At 38.9% G+C, this 22,200-nt stretch overlaps 1 protein-coding gene across 1 annotated transcript; it reads left to right on the top strand.

Annotated features, from left to right (window-relative positions):
* Positions 1-13,346: 13,346 nt before the first annotated feature.
* lrit1b (leucine-rich repeat, immunoglobulin-like and transmembrane domains 1b) lies at positions 13,347-21,217 on the top strand. The gene is made up of 4 exons (XM_015608745.3): positions 13,347-13,665; positions 16,733-17,193; positions 17,895-18,200; positions 18,919-21,217. Exons 1-4 carry the CDS (start codon positions 13,523-13,525, stop codon positions 19,995-19,997), a joined length of 1,989 nt encoding a protein of 662 aa, XP_015464231.3. The 5' UTR covers positions 13,347-13,522; the 3' UTR covers positions 19,998-21,217.
* Positions 21,218-22,200: the final 983 nt, after the last annotated feature.

Below are 22,200 nucleotides of genomic sequence, written 5' to 3'. Positions count from 1 at the left end.
CATTGTAATGTCGGTCGGCACAGGCTTCTGATGGCTGAGGTTTCAAAGCTGGGGAACAGGCGCTTTCCTCTAAGAATGGTGGCAGTTGAAAAAGAGGCGGAGTCTGACTTCACATGTATTAGAAGAGGCATTTGCTAGTCTTCTACCTCTTAGTGAGGCAAAATGCAATATTGTTGCTGTTGCGCAAAAACAAAAAAATATATAATTTTTCAATTAAAGTAAAGGTAAAAAGATTATACTGATATACTTTGCACCATTCTGTTGGTAATGGAATTCTGACATGATGTAGGCTACGGGTAAATAGTTTTTCAACTTATGCCAAAATGTAAATATGGGTGCAGGAATAATACTCTTTCAACGTTAGAGAGCTGTGTTCCAGCGTCACGTGCAGAGCTCCAGAAACCAACGCTGCAGTGAATCTGGCAATCAGATTTTCCTGAAATGAACTGGAGATCCTTTCAAACATGAACCTTTCTAAGCTCACGCTGTTCAAGTTTCTCAACCTGCCAATCCTTTAATCTCGCCAGCTACTCCTGAAAATCCCAGCACCATGAACCAGGACGTTTTACAGTAGATTTCATACGATAAATCAGTCCCAGTTAATACTGAGTTAATACATGCTGTATTATTGCTGTGTTGCAATTAAAATAAAGGAGATGCAAAAGGGTTATTTGAGCGAGTATTAGAGAAAAAAAACAAACAAAAAACTGCTAGTTATGTAAAGAACAGTCTTTATAATCGAGATGTTTGCATTTTAGAGGTTTTAAGTAGCTAAATCTGAAATTTGAAACATTAATATTCAGTAAGAAGATGCTTACCAAACTATTATGCAAATTTTATTTTTCCATGATTTTCCTAAATGGTTGATGCAAATGGCAGTCAGTATAATAAAAGTCATCACCCAGCAGAGTGTAAATCGAATTTTATTGAACAAAGCTCACGATGATAACAGTATATTCCTCAAAAAAAAAAAAATAATAAAAATGCACTGTTCCAAATTGTTAAGAACAGAAACAGAGTTTCAACACATTTTATAGGTTGTAAAGAACTGGTCATTCGTTGGTCAGTCAGAAACTGAGGTCATTTTCACACCTTCAGGGACCCTAAAGGGCCCACCAGCTCTCTCCCCATGATTCCCCAGCTTCTGATTGCTCACACCTGGTCTGTTTTTTATAAATACCCCTCAGTTTCATTAGACCATCGCTGAGTATTGAATCTGGTTAGCTAGCTCTTCTACGAATTGTTTTGTATTTTTGGCTACTCATTTGTCTCGCACTCTGTATCTTTTGTTTACCATCGTTGACCTATTTTTTCGTAATTTGTCTACTCTTTTTGCCTTGCTCTTTTTTTTTCAGCTGGATTTCCCATGTATATTTTGCCTGACCTCTTTCCTGGTATGTTGTTATTCTTGCTGCCTTCTTTATGTTAACCACGCCCATGTAAATCATGTAAGATTTAACCACATGGTTAATAAACTTTATGTTAAGTATCTGCATGTGTCTACATTTTGTCTGGCCCACATGACAACTACTGTATGTTTGGTTAACAGAACTGTTTCCACAAGATTTTGTCTAAAAAGGTGGAGTGCCAAACCTTTTAGTTGAGGACACAAATCAGTTCAGTTGTATTTTTGGAAACTTACTGTGCAAATTCTAACTTATCCACAAGCACACGATTACAGATAAGCTGGAATGGAGTTAATATCTTGAAAACTGTAGGAAAACAAGTGTTATAACAATAATTAAGAAGATAAAAATACCACCTGGAATACAACAGTACATAAGCCTACTGCTTTCACATCACACTAAAACTCTGCAGTAATTCATGTGAAATAAAAAAAGCCTTATAGTGAGAAATGCATAGCTTAGCATGGTGTGTCTTGAGCCACAGTTTAGCATGTTGGCAAACAGTTAATCGTAGTGTTTAGCCAGCCAAGACAACTAAACCTTTGTTCCAAGAATCTACTCTAATGAGATTGGGAAATGTGCCGACTATAACATACAGCACATACAGGATAGCACCTGCAGACTGAAGACTCATTCAGGAGAAGGAATTGCATAATGTGCACAATTAGGAGTATTAAACAATATTTAGAACAAATATGAAGTTTTTTTTTAATCTACTGATCATTAACGAATTTAAGTAAAATTGCTGTCTTATAAAAAGGAATCTTTAAGAGTCTCTTACAAGATCACTGTTCTATATAGAATTATCACAACCCAAAGAACTAAATGTTGAGTGATGTCTAAAGTCCACTTCATGGACAAAAGTATTAGAGCACCTTTTCATTCATTAAAATGATCAGTTTCCTATTAAAAGCAAAGGTATTCAAATGAGTTTATCCTGCTTTTGTTGGAGTAACTGTCTCTACTGTCCAGATAGAGACTTTCTACTGGATTATAGCGTTGCATAGCATTGCTGTAAGGATTTGATTGCATTCAGTAACAAGAATCACTGTTAGTGAGGTCAAGATCTTGGATGCTTACCACCCCAACCCCTACCTCATCCCCAACTCCCAACTCATTCCATCATAAAATATTATTGGACAGAGCTCCATCATTCCAAAGAACACAGTTCACACAGCAAAAAGGCAAGTGTTAAATTAACCCCCACAGAGTTGATTTTTACTCTTTTTTTATATATATTTCCACACTCTTTGGAGTTAAATCAACACTTTCAAAATAGTTCAACATTTAACACCTTGCTAAAGTTCATTTTTAACTCACATTTGTATTTCTTTAACTTCCTAAATTGTTACACTAACACTGAAAAGAGTTTAAAAATTATAAATGAGAAGAAGATTAGTCAATTAATATGACTTGTTATTTTTTTATTATTATTCAGAACAGGTTAGCTTGTAATTTTCCATTGTATTTCTTAGTGCATTACCAACACTTGATCACAATGTACTGTACAAAGGATGGTACCTTGCTCTTATAGCCTACAATATACTAGCTAGACAAACAACCATAAAACAAAATATAACACAATACCCAATGAAAGGTAGACCTGGTGGGCAAGATTTCACACTAATGGTAAGTTAGGATCTGGGGGGCACACCCTTTATGCAAAAAAAAAACTTGTTTAACTGGGCGGAGTTTAATTAAATCTCTGTGGAGTTGGCCAGTGTTTATTGGGTTTTGTGGGACTAACACTGAAATATTCAACTCTGTCAAATAACCAACACGGAACACCATTTAAATCTGAAAGACTTAAAATTACACTTTGAGAGTGAAAATCAACTCTCAGCTGTTCTAGTCTCCTGTTTTTGCTGTGCATGAAGGCTTCGTACATCTCTAGCCTATGCCTCTTCTGAGAGAAACTGGATGAGTTATGAAGCCCCACTGTAGTTATTACACTGAAAGCCAGGATAAGTTGAATTTACTTTTAAAAAAATTATGAAACCGGTTGTCTTAAAAAAGTTAAGTAATGGGTAATAAAAATTTAAGTTAACATAACTTAGAACATCAAGTTATTACAAATAAGGGGGAACTTGATTTACTTCTAAGGTAGCCCAGGGGGAATCACTACACACTGATGGTGAGTGTTAGACAAAAACTGTTGGACACACCCAGTATGCAAATAGATTGTGACAGAAGCCAATGGAAAAGAATGTTTATATGGACCCACAAATGTTCAACTAACTCAAAATAGTTGAGTAATGTTTAGAAATATCCAATTTTATGTAAAACAGACTTAAATCATTCAACGTTCAAACAACGTATGGGTTCACAGTGTAGGAGTTTAGCAGGAGTTTGAGTCAGTAGTGTAATTGAGCTCCAAATAAAGAAAACTAATGTAGTGTATGGCATTGCCCAGAAGTACCCTTGGTTTAAGAGTGTAATCAATTAAATGAAAGCAGTTCTTAATCCAGGCCAGATTCTGCTTCATTAAACCCAGTGTGTGAACCTGCGGATGGGTTTCTTAGTTTCCCTGAAGGACACAGTAAGACTGTTTTGAACAGGGTGAAGGTGGCACCGTGTAACTGTAAGATTACAGGCTAATCTCGTCTGTCTGGAAGCAGGACAGTAGTCCTCTCTCCTGGTGCTTCGACCTGGCAGTGCCTCTACCAGCTCCACCCACACTGGCTGTTTTAGTGAGACAGCAATAATCACATTATGGATCTCTTGATTAATCTCGCCTCAGTATAAACTCAGCTTCCACAAACAACAAACATCAAAATTACTTTTTAATGCCACTGTAAATATATTTATCTGAAAAAGTAATTCCCCCCTACAAATTTCTTTTGTTTCTGCTTTTTTTTTGTCATACTGGTATTTTTCAGATTTTCAAACACATTTTAGTATCAGACAAAGATAACCTAAATAAATATACAAATCACGTTTTAAATGATCATTTATTTATTATGTTTCTTTCACATCTCTGTGGAGGAATTTCTTAGACTCAGAATTTGACTAGGCCACCCCAAAACCTTCATTTAGTTTTTTTTTTTTTTTTTTAAGCTATACAGAGGTGGACTTGTTTGTGTGCTTTGGGTCATTGTCCTGCTGCAGAACCCAAGTACGCCTGAGCTTGAGGTTACAAACAGATGGCCGGACATTCTCCTTCAGGTTTGTCTGGTAAACAGCAGAATTCCTGCTTCCATCTATTACAGCAAGTTATTTAGTTCCTGTGGCAGCAAAACAGCCCTAGAGCTCCAAACCACCGAATCTGAATGGTAAACACAGGGTTCCAGTGCAATGGACATAAAAAGTAAAATATTATATAATAACATTTAGAATTGTACTGTACTAAATGTTATATTAGAATACTTCACTGATTCAAAAACAACATTCTTACCAGCACTTGGAAATAATTCAGGTCTGAAAGGGTTAGTTTATTAAATGACCAGAGGTGGCAGCTTTGATCTGAAACTGATAGATCATGATGAATACTGTGATTTCTATGTAAAACTGAAATTGCTCTTTCAGTGGCAAGCTGTGGGGTGCATGCACCAAATACAGCATTTGAATAATGCCATCAGTGTGTTTTCTTGTATGAATATTATTATGATGTTTTTACACTGTTAATTATTGGGATATATGTTATTCTTTCAGATATGATGTAGTTAAGTTAAGATAAGTGAGTAATTGTTCAAATTTAGCTAATTTAAATTCTACTTAAACTCATATTCCAGTCCCTGTGGTTATGGTGGCAGGGTGAGGTAGCAGGCAGGTAGAAGGGAGTGTTTGTGACTCAGGGCCGGTGGCAGATTGCTGTCAGGCTTCCAGCTCCTATAAGCAGATTGAATCTGGTTTGATCCCGCAGGCCAAAAGCCACCGTCCACCTGCCAGCTTTCACCAGCTCACACTGATGCACACACAACAAAGCCAGCACTCCACAAACTGATTGATCATCGATAAGTAAGAGCTGATAAGATTACATCATAGATCCTTTCATCATCAGAAAATATGAAATATGATTTTACTCTCTGCTGCATCCAGTGGTGGACTGGGTCCAGTTCTGTGTTATTATTAACAGGAGAGGGCCGGAAGAGTCTGCTCAAATTTTACTCCATAAAAAATGCCATATAACCACATTTATGACCCAAAGAATATTTACATTTAAATGCTACACAAGAACTTGAAATGGTAATTAAGTTATTTTAGTTAAATATATATGATTTTGACAATGCCACTTAAAACCATAAATACTCAATATATGAAGAGTTTTTTTTCCCCAATATCATGCAACTAAAAAAACTAAGAGACCACTTCAGTTTCTGAATCAGTTTCTCTGATTTTGCTATTTATAGGTTTATGTTTGAATAAAATGAACATTGTTGTTTTATTCTATAAACTACAAACACCATTTCTCTCAAATTCCAAATAAAAATATTGTCATTTAGAGCATTTATTTGCAGAAAATGAGAAATGGCTGAAATAACAAAAAAGATGCAGAGCTTTCAGACCTCAAATAATGCAAAGAGAACAAGTTCATATTCGTAAAGTTTTAAGAGTTCAGAAATCAATATTAGGTGGAATAACCCTGTTTTATAATCACCGTTTTTATGCATCTTGGCATGTTCTCCTCCACCAGTCTTACACACTGCTTTTGGATAACGTTATGCCACTCCTGGTGCAAAAATTCAAACAGTTCAGTTTGGTTTGATGGCTTTGTGGTTATCCATTTTAAGAGTTGTATATATATATATAAACACCCCACATCATCACCTCACACTATCACGCCAAACTATTAATCCACATGATCACCCCACACTATCACTCAGGTTTTTCTGCCCGTTCTTCCCGTTTATTTATTTATTTATTTTTTTTTTTTTTCTGCGTTTACCTGCTTTGAATTCAGCTGTTCTGCAATTGGGTTCAACAACCCTCTGGGCTGGAGAGCTACTAGTCTGTAGCACTCCATCCCATTACACTTCATTTTCCAAAATAGATATATTTTTTTGTGGCCTGCCAGGTAATGGCTTGGAAAATATCTGGCAGGCCAAACTTAATTGCCGATCCCTGCCCTACATCATCACTCCAAAACATTACCCCACACCATCAGCCAACATCCCTACACACCATCAGCCCACACCATCACTCCAAAACTGTGTAAAAACTGCAGTATAACCCAGGTAGTGGGAGGTTTCAGTGGATGTAAGATGAAAGAACGAGCAGGTGCCATCCACCAGTCAGATCTCGAGGAATACAACATTCCTGTCCAATCCGAAACGCTATAAATAATCCACCAATCAAAGATCAGGGAGCTTCTGTCCCAGTATAAACAAAAGGCAAGCATATAGCCTATGAGCTTCCAGGAAGGAAATAATCGCATAAATGAAAATAACCCAAGTCCTCTCTCTCTCTCTAATCCTCCTCTATCCTTTTTATCTGGTGTTGAAAAAGCTTTCTGTTAGCTTTTCTGTTGAATGTTCGTTGATCCAGGGATTTCAGACGACACGGAGATTGAGAATGAACAAGTATGATTTTATTTCAGAATTCTGGAGAAGAACAATTACAGGCATGCATTCTAAGACGTTACCCCAGTTCTTCTGACCCTCGGTGTTCCTGACTCCATCTTTATACCCTTGTGTGACGTATATCCTTTTGTGACGTACCTAGTAGCTAGGTAACTTCTAATTTTTATGCTATTCTTCCAAATATGGTATTATCATATTGTTTACTTCATTTTTCCAGACTTCTGAGGAACTTGAAAGTTGTCTTAACCTTTACTTCTGAGAAAACGTAGGTGTCCGTTACTTCCCTTGCCAAGGTGACAAGGCATATCTTAAGGTCAGCAAGGCACAGTTCCTCTTTAGTTCATACTCTGTTTTATTGATAATAATTTTGCTACATTCTACAGTCAGATTAATTAGTTCTACTAGACCTACAGTAAGATTAATTAGTTAGTATATTTTAACATAGCTTGAAGCTGCATGTATAATTTTGTTAGACGCAATCTTTAAGTGCAAGGCTAGAAAATGTATGTTTTTTACTGGTGTGTTAATCGTCTCTCCTGTTGCTGACCTTTCCTAGAACGTAGGCGGAAAAGAGGAACTCCTCTAGAGCCCAGAACTAAAGAGGAACTCTTTTAGTCTGCTAGCCTCTGTAACCTCAAGGTGTTTACCAGTAAAACGAGGAAGCGTGCTTTTTCGGTTGGGCCACTCAGATGTCAGAGACACACACACAAGTCATTGCTGGTTTAATATGAGAGGCATTTAGTGATTCAATTAATCAAATATAAAAATATAAAATGTATACGTGTAAATTAGTGGCTAATTCTTGATTCAGTAATTTAATGATTAGTAGAGTATAGATTTGTAGTTTTCATAGATCTATTTGTTTTAATCATAGTTAAGGCTTATATGTGTTTTAATCATTAGGTAAGCATTAGGTTAAGGTTTTAGCAAGCATGATTATCTTAAGCTAAGCTTGTTATATTATAATCTTCCACAATTCCCCCTTTTGGCCTGTCCTAAGACAGGTCAACACTAAGCATGAAATCTCCGGAGCCCCCGTTGTCCTCTAGGCTAGCCTCCAACAATGACATCATATATTCAGGTGGCCGTTGTTTGTCGTCAAACATTTTCACAATGGTACGCTCTATGAGGGTTCGTAAGCAAGGAATACAGCAGCATCCGCATGTCACTAAGATGGCCACAAATATTGCAAGAGCAGAGGCCAGTGATAGAAACACTGCCTTCCATTGGCCAAAAGTTCTATCCAACCAATTGGTAAATGTGATTGGGTTTTGGACTCCGGATTTGTCTCGTTGTAGCCTGATACGCTTCAAATTAAAATACATGGTGTTGGATACTATGTCATAAATGCCATTAGACGAGCGACCAGCGGTGCTAAGGAAAACATTCGCAGAGTTTGGACATAGTTCGATAGTTTTGATCCATTGTGCCTGTCCTGTCGCGCATTGTGCATTAGCGTATTTCGAGTAGCACAGATATATGGGATAGCCCCGCCATGTTGAATTCTTACCCTTACAGTTAATCACCTCACATAGGTCGAAATTGTATGCCGTTTTAGTATTTATCACATATTCTATATTAAGCCCTTTAAACTTCTTCACACATGCGTTTTGGTTATCTGTTGAGCGTTTAGTCCTGTGAAAGTGATTATTACCTGAACGGGCCTTATTTGTGGTGTCGTTAGTTGTAGAGTTTGTAGCTGTCGTGCCATTGTTGTAACTAGTTGGTTCAGCCTTTCTCCGGATCGCTATTTCTACACAGATCATGCCAACCACCACTATGGATACCACTATTACCAGTAGTGCTTTCAACCATGTTGGAATCAATCCCATCTGTAGATTTAACCAGCTTAGTCTATGTTCAGTTCTTCCCCCACCCCGTCGGCCATACCAGGCCATAGCAAAAAACAAGTGTATTCCCCCTAATGAGTAAATAGTTGATTATAGACCTATATGTATATGTGTAAAGGTGTAAAAGTTCAGTTCTTCAACTCCCCAGGGAGTCGCAAGGTGGTAGTTAAGATGGCGCAGGTGCAGGTTGGTGCCCTGGGTAGCACTGGTTGATCTGCGCTGGAGGCGAGGGGTAGACTGCCCTCGACGTGCCCCTGGCCTCAGGGGATTATTCTGCCCCTATGTAGGTTGAGGCCTCCTTTTCTGCCTCTTCTGAGCGGGTTATCTTGGCTTGTGGTTGATCAGCAGGCCGACACTGGGAGAGATGATACCAGGAGGTGCCTTTGCCGTCCAGCCGGACTGCGTGGCTTGTCCTCTCCGCCACCCGGAATGGGCCTGTCCACCTGGGTTCCGACCACTTCCGCTTTATGACTCTCAGGTATACCCAAGGAGTTATGGCCAACTCGGGGGGGTTGTCCTCCTCTGGGGTCTGCTCCCGTGTGTTCTGTACCTGCACAGAAAAAGCTTCACATACAGCTTTTAACTTATTGAACACTTGATCGTAACCTTGGTTGGCAGTGCCATGAGGTAGTTCTGATGGGGCTTTTAGTGCAGTCTGCGGCCCCGGGAATGCTACGCCTCTGACCAGCTCAAATGGGGAGAAGCCTGTACTTCTGTTCACTGAACTCCTAATGCTGATCAGGGCAATTGGTAAGGCATCAAGCCAATTCATGCCTGTGGTCAGTTTAATTTTTGCTAGTTTGGCCTTCAAATTTTGATTCATCCGCTCCACCTGACCCTGTGAGGCGGGGTGATATACAGAACCATAGCTATGGCGCAAGCCCAACGCTTGCTCCACTCTCCCATTCATCTCCACACTGATTGATAGAATTTCAGGGCCCAAAGTTTTAAACTCTGCACAAACTACACATAATGTGGCTTCTGTGTCAGGAATGGTTCCATATTGATGTACTGGGCTTTCTTGGGTTACTTTTGCTTGGACTTTAGCATCGCCGCTTGTGGCTATATTATTTTACCTGCCACTTTAATTTTTCTGCGGTGTGCTATTTATTAAGAAATTATGATTCTGACTTTATTCAGTTCCCAAGATTTTATAAAGCCTTGATTTCTAGATTTAGTTGATTTTATTTAGTGCTTTAAGAATTGGGATAAGTGGAACGTGATTATTTTTCTCTGTATCAATCGTTCCATTACAAACAATAATATTATCAATATTAATAAACACAGATGTTATGCTTTGCTTTGTCCACGTTATTATAGCAAATAAATCCGAACAATGCTTTACATTTACTTTTCAATATGTTAAATATGTATTTATGCATATACAATGCCAAGCAGATTGCTTTTCACAATGATCAACAATACATCTATTTCCTTAAACAATTTATCAAATCTCACTTACTGTTTCCCTTGCTCAAAAAGTGGCTCACATGTTGAATAGTGAAAGTTCAATTTTGTGATTTTTAAGTTTCTTATTTCTTCCTTTTAAATTAGGACTGAGTGTGTCTTAAAGTTAAGACTGTTACAATATTGCTGAAAGTAATTGCTCATCTGCATAGAGGTTGTTTTAAAACCAAAACTTTAAAAAGATAAACAAGCTAAAAGTTTAAAAAATGCTCTATATCTATAAAATAAATATTGGGCAAATAATGGTGGCAATAATGATCATCTATTTACCTCTCCCCCTTTTTCTGAAACAGAATTTCTGTTTCAGAGAACTTAACACAAAATTGCTTCACCCTCTTACTGTCCATTTTGGCCGGTCTGCCCTGCCCAGGCCTCCACTGACACACACCCCATCACTTCATTCATCCACTCACTCTCCCCCTGGGCTGCGCTTCCCTTCCACGATGTTTTCTCCGTTTTCTGTTAAAATGCATGTGGTGGTCAGATCGAGACTGTGCCTGTCTTAGGTTGTCCCTGTGTAATATGTTGGGATCTTACCCGTCTTTGGCTACCCAGCCTAGCCCACTGAACCACACACAGCGTAGCAGCACTGTTTTATCAACATTCAGTGCCGTAGTGTTCCTGCAGGGCACAGTTAGGGAGCACAAACCCAGGTATGTCATACTGTCATAAACTCACACTCTGGTGTTCACAGTGAAAGCCTGTGCAAGGCACCGAGTATCCATAGTTTATTATTTGTTATTATTGTATACAGATTTTCCTTATTACCATCAGTATCACCCTTTTTCTCCCACTGAATTTAGCTTAAATTATTTGCTTTGATGCCACTGCTCTGGAATAGACCCAAAAGAGTGCATGTCAATGAATAATTATTCAGATTTTGCATCTGTATCTCACAGATGTACCACAATGTTAAATTTTGGTCCAGTTTAATTTAATATATACATAAATTATATTGCTGGCTCTGCTTCTCAGATTGCAAACTTTACCATTATGCAGATGAAACAATTTTATATTGCTTAGCTGATTTTGTTCATGCTACAGCCAGAAAATTATGCATTTGTTTTATAGGTGGCATTGTATAAGCATGAAAACTAAATTTATGCTGTTTTCCAGATCTTTACCTTGTATAGTTAGGTTTTTTTATATCCTTATTATTTTCTTATATATATATATATATATATATATATATTGTATTATTATGTTATTTAACCCCCCGCGCGCACAAATCACATACAACAATTAAATCAACAATTAGCAATTGCTTTACCTTAGTTGTACAATACCAATAGCATGTATTTTTATTTTGTTTTTCTTCTTTTTATTTAAACTACATACTCTTTCCTTCTTTCCTGCTCCTGAGCAGAAAACACTACTTCAGAGTATTTCAGTGCCCGTTCTTTAAACTAAAAACTTAAAATAAAGAAAATAAAAAAGTTTTAAAAATTTCCCAGCAGTTTGTATAACCGTCTGGGTTTAAGGTGGACCACGCCTAGGGAATGACCCTCTCTCTTTCCCGGCAATTATCCCACCTTGATCAGAAGTGGGTGTGGTACGCCAGCTCCCGGTCCTTTTTATTTTATTTAGAATTGACCAAATTCAAGGAACCCTCTCTTCCTAGCCCTTACACTTAACCCAATATGGGCAGTTTGAGGTACGCCACCACCTCGGTCTCAGTAAGCACTGTTATCCTTTTATAACCTTTTTTATCCTTTAATATCCTTTAATATCCTTTAATACCAGTTTCCTTAAACATAAAATAGAAGAAAGAGAAGAAAAAGAAAAATAAAATAAAAAAAAATAAAAAATAAAAAATTTAGTTGTTCAATCCAATTTACCAGGATGTTAGCCTACTGGACCCCATCACTCAGTCTGTCTGTTTTACATAGCCAATATGCAGATTTTGAATAAAAAGGCAATCTGCTCACCTGTTTTAGGATGGGCCCAGACGAGTGATGAAGCCTGTCAGCCTGGTCCTCGCCGGCCGAAGCCCTGAATCACGTCGGAAGGTCACCAAATTGTTGAAAAAGCTTTCTGTTAGCTTTTCTGTTGAATGTTCGTTGATCCAGGGATTTCAGACGACACGGAGATTGAGAATGAACAAGTATGATTTTATTTCAGAATTCTGGAGAAGAACAATTACAGGCATGCATTCTAAGACGTTACCCCAGTTCTTCTGACCCTCGGTGTTCCTGACTCCATCTTTATACCCTTGTGTGACGTATATCCTTTTGTGACGTACCTAGTAGCTAGGTAACTTCTAATTTTTATGCTATTCTTCCAAATATGGTATTATCATATTGTTTACTTCATTTTTCCAGACTTCTGAGGAACTTGAAAGTTGTCTTAACCTTTACTTCTGAGAAAACGTAGGTGTCCGTTACTTCCCTTGCCAAGGTGACAAGGCATATCTTAAGGTCAGCAAGGCACAGTTCCTCTTTAGTTCATACTCTGTTTTATTGATAATAATTTTGCTACATTCTACAGTCAGATTAATTAGTTCTACTAGACCTACAGTAAGATTAATTAGTTAGTATATTTTAACATAGCTTGAAGCTGCATGTATAATTTTGTTAGACGCAATCTTTAAGTGCAAGGCTAGAAAATGTATGTTTTTTACTGGTGTGTTAATCGTCTCTCCTGTTGCTGACCTTTCCTAGAACGTAGGCGGAAAAGAGGAACTCCTCTAGAGCCCAGAACTAAAGAGGAACTCTTTTAGTCTGCTAGCCTCTGTAACCTCAAGGTGTTTACCAGTAAAACGAGGAAGCGTGCTTTTTCGGTTGGGCCACTCAGATGTCAGAGACACACACACAAGTCATTGCTGGTTTAATATGAGAGGCATTTAGTGATTCAATTAATCAAATATAAAAATATAAAATGTATACGTGTAAATTAGTGGCTAATTCTTGATTCAGTAATTTAATGATTAGTAGAGTATAGATTTGTAGTTTTCATAGATCTATTTGTTTTAATCATAGTTAAGGCTTATATGTGTTTTAATCATTAGGTAAGCATTAGGTTAAGGTTTTAGCAAGCATGATTATCTTAAGCTAAGCTTGTTATATTATAATCTTCCACACTGGGGATTCAGCACAGCCGGTGCAGTATGGACTACTGAGGCCGGACGAGCAAGAGTGAGAGAGTGGGAAAGAGAGAGAGAGAGAAAGAGAGAGAGAGACAGAAAGATCAGCGTGATGGAGCTACAGGAGCTCCACTGATACTTTAGACACTGGTCAGACCTCCTATTCTACACTACAGCAGCAGCAGCAGCAGCAGTAGGATGGGGTGCAGGGGTGCGGAGATGTTGGGTCGGGTGTGTTTGGGATTCTGCTTGGTTCTGGGCTTTGTTCCCCTGCTGGGTCAGGCCTGTCCCGCACAGTGCAGCTGCTTCTACCACAAACTCAGCGACGGATCCAAAGACAGGTGAGAACTTCACAACCTCACACTGTTCACTGCAGAACCGTGGCTCTAAAGTTCAGGACTTATGTAGCCTGTATATAAAGAATATACATAAATATGTGTGTGTAGGAGTGTGTGTGTGTGTGTGTGTGTGTACAGTATTTATCTGCTGTGCAGATTTGCGTTCCTCTCTGTTCAGTATGGGATTAAGTTGGGATGCTTGTTAATCTGCTTTGCTCGTTAGCTGCAGCGCTGCCAGCCTGTTCTCTCTGCAAGAGGAAATAAAAATAAATAAATTAATAATAAATGCTGTAATTGTTTTTTTCCCCTCAATCCACAACGGATGATTTTAATTAATTTATAAAATAAAAAAAATAAATAATGAAAACAAAGTGTGTGCAAACTATTTAGTGTGTATTAGTAATGAACAGAATATTAGACAACCTTTCTTTGAAAATGAAAAAAAACAACAAAAAAATTGTCAGTTTTTTTTGGTGCATCAATTATATTTGTTATGTATGCAATAGTAAAAAAAAGTAGTAAAATTTCTGTATAATATGAAGGCACAGTGATTAACTGAATATTAGGCAACCTTTCTTTGCAATGAAGACAAAAATACACTTAGGTAATTTATTCAATGTTGGAAACAAGTGGCAAAATAAATTATGCTATTTGTCAATTTGTTGAGTTTCAGATAAAATATATATCTTTTTTATTTTAGTGCATCAATAATATTTAGTATGTATGCAAGGATAAAAAAAGTGGTAAAATTTCTGTATATTATGAAGGCACAGTGATGAACTGAATATTAGGCGACCTTTCTTAGCAAAGAAGACACAAACACATTTAGGTAATTTATTCAATGTTGAAAAAAAAGTGGCAAAATAAATTATGCAAAATGCAAAAAGAAAAAAAATCTATATTTTTATATGTAATTGTTAAGTTGTATAATTGTTGAGTTTTACACCACATATTTCATTTTGGTGCATCCCTACTATTTTAAATCTATGCAATGGTGAAAAAAGTGGTAAAAGTTCTATATATTATGAAGGCACAGAATAACTAAAATGATTTGTATACACAATTTATTGTGTATTAGTGATGAACTGAATATTAGGCAACCTTTCTTTGAAAACAGAAAAAAACAAGATACAAAAATACACTTAGGTAATTTATTCAATGTTGGAAAAAAGTGGCAAAATAAATGATGCAAAATGCCAAAAATATATATATTTGTCAATTTGTTGAGTTTCAGACTAAATTTATATTTTTTATTTTGGTACATCAATACATTTTTTTATGTTTGAAATGGTAAAAAAAAAGGTAAAATTTCTGTGTATTATAAAACCACCATGATGAACTGAATATTAGGCAACCTTTCTTTGCAAGCGAAAAAAAAAAAAAAAAATAACAAGACACAAATACACTTAGGTAATTTATTTAATGTTTAATGTCAAATATTTAATTTTGGTGCATCCCTAATATTTTTAATCTATTTAATGGTGACAAAAGTGGTGAAAGGGCTGTATTTTATGAAGGCACAGAATAACTGAAATGATTTGTATACACTATTTAGAGTGTATTAGTGATAAACTGAATATTAGGCAACCTTTCTTTGAAAACGGAAAAAAGACAAAAATAAAAAACATGCCAAGATGCATGAAAACTGTTATTAAAAACCAGGGTTATTCCACTAAATATTGATTTCTGAACTCTTAATACTTTATGAATATGAACTTGTTTCCTTTGCTTTATCTGAGGTCTGTGATAGTGTGGAATAATGTGTGGGCAGATGGTGTAAGGTTATGGGGTGGAGTGATGGTATGCAGTGCTGGAAGGAATTTAGTAACTTTGCATCACACTTAGGATACCAATTCTTACAATTACAATTATATAAAAATATATATAAAACAATAAAAAAATAGAAACTAAGTTAGAAAATCAATATGATTTTAGAAAGATAAAACATCCACAGACTGTAATATTATGGTGTTGCAGACTAAGAGGCATAGGTGATCTCTGGAAAAAAAAAGACCACATAAAAATTATGAGTTTCTTTAATTTTACCAAATTGAAAACCTCTGGAATATAATTAAGAGGAAGATGGATGATCACAAGCCATCAAACCAAGCTGAACTCCTGAATTTTTGCACCAGGAGTAAAGGCAAAAAGTTATCCAAAAGCAGTGTGTAAGACTGGTGGAGGAGAACATGCCAAGATGCATGAAAACTGTTCTAAAATACTGATTTCAATGTGACAGTGGGAATTGTGTTAATTGGTTATTTTTAAATGTTGTGTCATTATTATTATTATTCACAACTATTTATTTTGTTTTGTTTTTATAGAAAAAACAATTATGAGACCTTTAGAACCTACCTATAAAAGACATTTAATAATAGCATCTTTTTTCTTTTCTGCTGGGGGCAAGACACATTATCTTGATCTAAATTTCTTGATCTAGAGGGTAGTCAAGTCAAGTCATTATCAACCGCTTTATCCATTAAGGGTCGCGGGGGGGTGCTGGAGCCTATCCCAGCAGGCATCGGGCAGAAGGCAGGATACACCCTGGACAGGCCGCCAATCCATCGCAGGGCAGACAGACACAGACAGACAAACAGACACATGCACTCACACACTCACACCTAGGGGGCAATTTGTATCTGACATCCAATCAGCCTAACGTGCCGTCTTTGGACTGTGGGAGGAAACCGGAGCACCCGGAGGAAACCCACGCAGACACGGGGAGAACGTGCAAACTCCACACAGAAAGACACAGGTCGCCCCAGCCGGGAATCGAACCCAGGCCGTCTTGCTGTGAGGCGGAAGTGCGATCTAGAGGGTACATCATTATAATTTATTGCAAGAAAGGGGAGATTTTGGGGGCACCACATAATTTTGTTCCCCACAAAAAGGGTAGTTGGTAGGGCATATTTTCTGTACTGTGTGGCACTCTAGAGGGCACTGTAGCAATACCTTTTTAACCATCTGGCACTAGAGTCCCCTCTTGAGTTTGCCTGTGTCCAGCACAGTGATTTTATTTGTGTTAAGCTGCTTTGTGATCAGGTTGTAAAAACTGCTGCTGTTTTTTTAGGAGTGTTTTGTGCAACGACCCTGAGATCACCATCGTCCCCACCAACTTCCCTGCGGACACGTCCAAGCTCCGCATCGAGAAGACTGCCATCAGCAGGATCTCCAGCGAGACCTTCCACTACCTCAGCAGCCTGGAGTTCCTCTGGATGTCCTTTAACTCGCTCTCCACGCTGCACTCAGACAGTTTCCGCGGCCTCTTCGTTCTGGACGAGCTACGGCTGGATGGCAACTTCCTTACTTCCTTCCCCTGGGAGTGCCTGACAGACATGCCCAACCTGAAGCTCCTGGATTTACACAACAACAAAATCACCAGCATCCCGGCTGAGGCCACCATCTACACCAAAAATCTGACCTACCTGGACCTGTCCAGCAACAGCCTGACTACGGTACCTGCAGAGGTGCTGACAATGTGGTTCTCTCCGCAACTGGTGCAGGACACAGAAAAATCCAAGATGATTCTGGGTGAGTTGTGTTATTTTATCAAGTTTCTGAGTTTCTGAGTTGTTTATAGGTTATATACCAGTGGAGAAAAAGTTTTAGAGCTTTTTGATAGCTCCTTTTACTCAAACACAGGAACTTTTCCAGGTAATATTTGCAGTATCTAGGATTTGTGTGAATGCAAATGATCAGGGAACAGTTTCCCAATAGCATCTTTGCATTTAGAATATCTTAACATAAAGAAAGAATGCTTAGTATGAAGCTCGCTCGACCCTCTAAGAATCATCTTAGTGCTAAGAACCTTTTAGAAAACCCACCCCAGATCAGTTGTTAGGGATAGGATATTACCTGGACTTTCCGCCAGTAACCTTAAGTCTGTCCAAGTGAACCCATGTTGGAGTCTAGCAGGAAATTCCTGAAGAACTCAGGTGTTAGGCGTGTTGTTGGCAATCTTATGCCATTTTAAAGTACTTCTTGCATCATTCTGTGGTTCCTGAATGTGCTATACTAGTGCAAACACTTGCCTACAATGTGCAGAACATTTCCAGGCGAGATAGTCCACATGCTCTATCCATTTCAGATACTGCTTCTTGATCTCTCAGCTTCTCAAAAAATGCACATGTACCTGTACCTGTGCATCAAAAAGGGGTCGATTTACAGCAGTAAATCAAAGGCTGACAAATAAAAGCATGTGACTAATCATAAACCTTCATTTGTTCCTTCAGGCCTCCATGACAACCCGTGGCAATGCGACTGCCGTCTGTTTGACCTGGTGCAGTTCCAGAAGTCTCCGTCCTCGTCTGTGGCTTTCATCGACACACGGCTGCGTTGCTCTGAACCCGAGAGTCTGTCCGGTGTCCTCTTCTCCGACACGGAGCTAAGGAAATGCCAGGCACCCCGTGTCCACACGGCCGTGGCCAGGGTCCGCAGCTCTGTGGGAAATAACGTCCTGCTTCGCTGTGGAACGATTGGAGTTCCCATCCCAGAGTTGTCCTGGTCTCGAGCTGATGGCAAGGCCATGAACGGAACAGGTAAGTTTGGCTTTACTATTTCATCCTTATTTTAAGCAAGGTTAACACTACATGACTTTAGCCAAGCTTCTGACTGTTTTTGCCAGATCGCCAATAAAAGCCTCAGGTCAATCAACAGAATCAAAGCAGCATTATTCAGCACTAAAATAATCTGAGAGCATACCTTGCAAGTCTTCAACAAATACAGTATATCTTGCAGGCCATCTCTGAAATAGATTGTTCAAACGTCTTAGACTTCATAATTTCCTCAGAAATCAAGGGTATTAAAAAATACTTTTCTGCTTTTGTTGGAGTAAGTAGCTTTCTACTAGATTTCAGAGCACTGCTTTAATAGGTTTGATTGAATGCATTTAGGGAGTTCAGGATATTGGATAATCTCCAGCCTACCTCTTCCCTAACTCCCTAACTCTTCCCAAAGTATTGGATAGAGTTGGGGATCATTCTAGAGAACACATTTCCTCTGCTCCACAGCTCAACGTTAGGAACTTTATGCCCTTTTAGTCCACACCTGGCTTGGGCATGGTCCCAAGAAGGTTCTATGGTTTATCAGTTCCTGAGAATCATATTCTATATTCTATGAGAAGCTAGTCCCTCAGCAATACAGGCAACCTAAATTAGCTAAATGCATTCATTAGTAGGGATGTGCACAAACATCTATACTATCTATGTAGTGCATCTAAACAACAAGGGACTAACTCTCAACACTTTTACTCCACAGTTCAACAAGAGGTTTCAAAAGAAGGCATCATCTGGTCTGTCCTAAGCGTGCCTGCTGTGTCCTACCGTGATTCGGGCAAATACGCCTGCAAAGCAACAAACTTTGTCGGCAGCGCAGATGCTATCATCTCCCTTGTCATCTCTGACACATGGCGGATTGACGATAATGTGGCAAAGAAGAACCGTGGCAAGAAGAATGGAGGATATGGGAGGGCAGCATACCAAGAGAAGCTAATTGCTCGCTATGTTCCCCCCACTACCAGCTCAGCAGCCATCCCAATCATCGAGCCACTTAATGGCCCGAAATCCACAGCATCCTTCGAGATAGAGAGTTACAGTATCTCAGATGGCATCTCTGATGTTAAAAACACAGCCCCTCCTGAGACGGACACAGGGACGGACAGCCGTGTGACAGACGTGGAGAAAGATGTGCTGAGCAACCTAGCAGCTAACGCTTCCTCCTTGCAGCAAGGTCCAGAGAAAAGAGTGGTACGTTCTGTTAAAGTCATTGGTGACACCGATCATACAGTGTCTCTAAACTGGCGAGCGCCTGCTGCCAGCAACACAACATCCTTCAGCGTCCTTTATGCCGTTTTTGGAGAGAGGGACATGAGGCGCATCAATGTCGGGCCCGGCAAGAACCGGGTCACCATTGAAGGACTTGTGCCCAAGACCAAGTACATTGCTTGCGTTTGTGTCAAGGGTCTGATTCCGAAGAAAGAGCAGTGCGTCATCTTCTCTACAGATGAAGCAGCCAGCGCCAGCGGCACCCAGAAGCTCATCAACGTGGTGGTCATCACCGTCGCTTGCGTCATTGCTGTGCCTCTCACCCTCATTGTCTGTTGTGGGGCACTAAAGAGGCGGATCCAGAAGCTGATGGGGCGCAAATCCAAGGACATCCAGGACTCCTATGTTACCTTTGAGACTCTCTCACCAGGCACTAAGGCCAAAGGCTTAGAAGGGGAGTACCTCAGCCGCCTAAATCAGGACGAGTCCAACCGCTTGCTCTCTGCACGCTCCAGTGTGGATTCGGAGGCAACGGCCAGGACTGAAGGACAGCCAAATGAGTATTTCTGCTAATGCAGGATAGCTAATCAATTAATCTAAATCAGTGGCTCTTCACTCCAATTCTGGGGACTTGCTTCCCTTCCAGTTTCCTGCCTAAATACCCCAACTGTAACTGGCTTCTGAGGTTGATCAGATTTGTTGGGGAAGGGAATGTATGAACCTATGCAAGACAGTGAGTTCCCAGGCATCCCAGGAACTATTGATTAACTAAAGCATTATGTCTCAACCTGAATACCAACAACTGCATAATTTAGTGTCTTCCCTGCTTTATCACATCCTGTCTAAACAGGCAAACCACAACATTTTACATGCCAGGAATACTCTAGAGAGTTGGGAATCACTTTTGTTTTATCCCAGGGCATATTATTCCAAACTTCTCCAACAAGAAATGAATGGACAAACAATAAACAATGGTCTCTTCAGTGGTACCACTCTTGTCACTAGGTTGGTAGCCTCAAGAGTATGCTTTCAGTACCTTTAGTTAAGCTTACGGAGAATGCTGACTTGATGTACTCAAGGTTTGAATGCAATTGACTGAAAACAGACATTTTTTGCAATTGAACTGCACTGTTAACCAGAGGGCCTAAGCCGAAACGAGAGATTCCTGAAAGACCAGGCATTTCTGTGTGCATAAACCTGGGATAGGGACATTTCTGCCTTGATGGAGACCGATCTCTGCTTTAGGGCAGTGTGGAGGTGCCTAAGAATGGGCTGGGGCATTACCATGTTTTGCGTGTGCAAATGAAATATTTCCATGATCCTTCACAGCCTTCCATGTGTAAACCATAGTCATAAGTTATGGTGCGCTGTTTAAAAAAAGGGAAAATTTTATCTGTAATCTGATCAATGTTTTGAAGATTGCTAATTTAAGCTACATCCACATTTTTTACTTATGATGATGCACTTTTTGAAGATTAAAAGATTTTCCCTGTTTACGCAACCATTTCCAAGGATGAAAGGAATCTTGAAGGACTAGAATCTTGTCTAGACATCTTTGCACAGCAGTGATGTACTGAAACTACAGTACATTGTGTCTGTGGACTTTCTGGACTTTCTGGACCTTTGGACTGTGGACTTTGGACTTTTTTGGACCTTTGGAAGTTCAGCAGCATCAGCACTAGTTCTGTGGTTGCCGATTGGGTTTTGAGGGAATAGGAAAAGAAAGGAATAACATTGAAAAATACTTTTTATTTTCTATCCTCTGTCCTAGTACAGTATGTACCAATTTTTTTTATTTGATAATGTTTGGTCCAAAAAATAAAAACAAAATAATAGAAGAGTTATAGTTATAGATATGATTTTTTGATGTATTTTTTATATCACATATCATAATATTTATTATGTCAGTATATGTGCTGGGTTTACTGTGTTCTGATTCAAACCTGCAATTGTTGAAATGTACACTATATGTTCAAGTTGTTCAATGTAATTACTTCTGAAATGTGTTTCAAATGTATACACAAATAAATATTTTTATATAAATGGGTATAAAAACGGTTTCTGTGACCAGCTCTGTTCCCAATTTAGCTGAGCCAATTATCCACCCACTCGTTAAGCCTTCCTCTATCTAGTACACCTAGATTTCTTTCTCAGTACACCTGACATTAAGAGGGTGAGGACCAGCGCACACCTCCTCTGATACATTTAGCATGACTAGGTGGCCAACGCACTCAAAGGAATGTACGGGGACCCCAGCTCTGACACATCAGCCAACAGAAGCCTGTGCTGGCCAGCATCATATTGGGACTCATGAGAAAATATATAGCGCCATCTACCCACTCAGAAAGAGCAAGTCCAATTGTACTCTCTCAGACTCCAGCTGCTGATGTCGAGTGTACAATACTCTGGCCATATCGATGGCATCTTATTTTGCTGAAATATTTAAAACTCTGATTAAACATGTATAAATATGGGGTTTTGGGGAAAACTTGAGAGATTAGGTTCGGAAGTAGGATCACCATATTGTCGCTGTCCTATGAAAAACACTTATTTCCAGTTTTGTCGATTTTTAGTTTACTACATATTTTGAACAGACAAACTGTCCCTTATACTGTGCCATAATTTCTTGATGAACGGACCCATAGAAACTCTTCAAAATGACCCAGAATAAACTCTTTTTACATTGACTTCCATTAAAAGTTTACAAGGTTTTTTCTCTCTCCTGTAAAGTTGCTGTTTTGCAGATAAGTGTTTTTCGTTGGACATCGATAATGTC

The sequence above is a fragment of the Astyanax mexicanus genome, chromosome 15, assembly GCF_023375975.1.
Source record: "Astyanax mexicanus isolate ESR-SI-001 chromosome 15, AstMex3_surface, whole genome shotgun sequence".
Classification (NCBI taxonomy): Eukaryota; Metazoa; Chordata; class Actinopteri; order Characiformes; family Acestrorhamphidae; genus Astyanax; species Astyanax mexicanus.
This window is presented reverse-complemented; position numbering and strand designations above follow the sequence as displayed.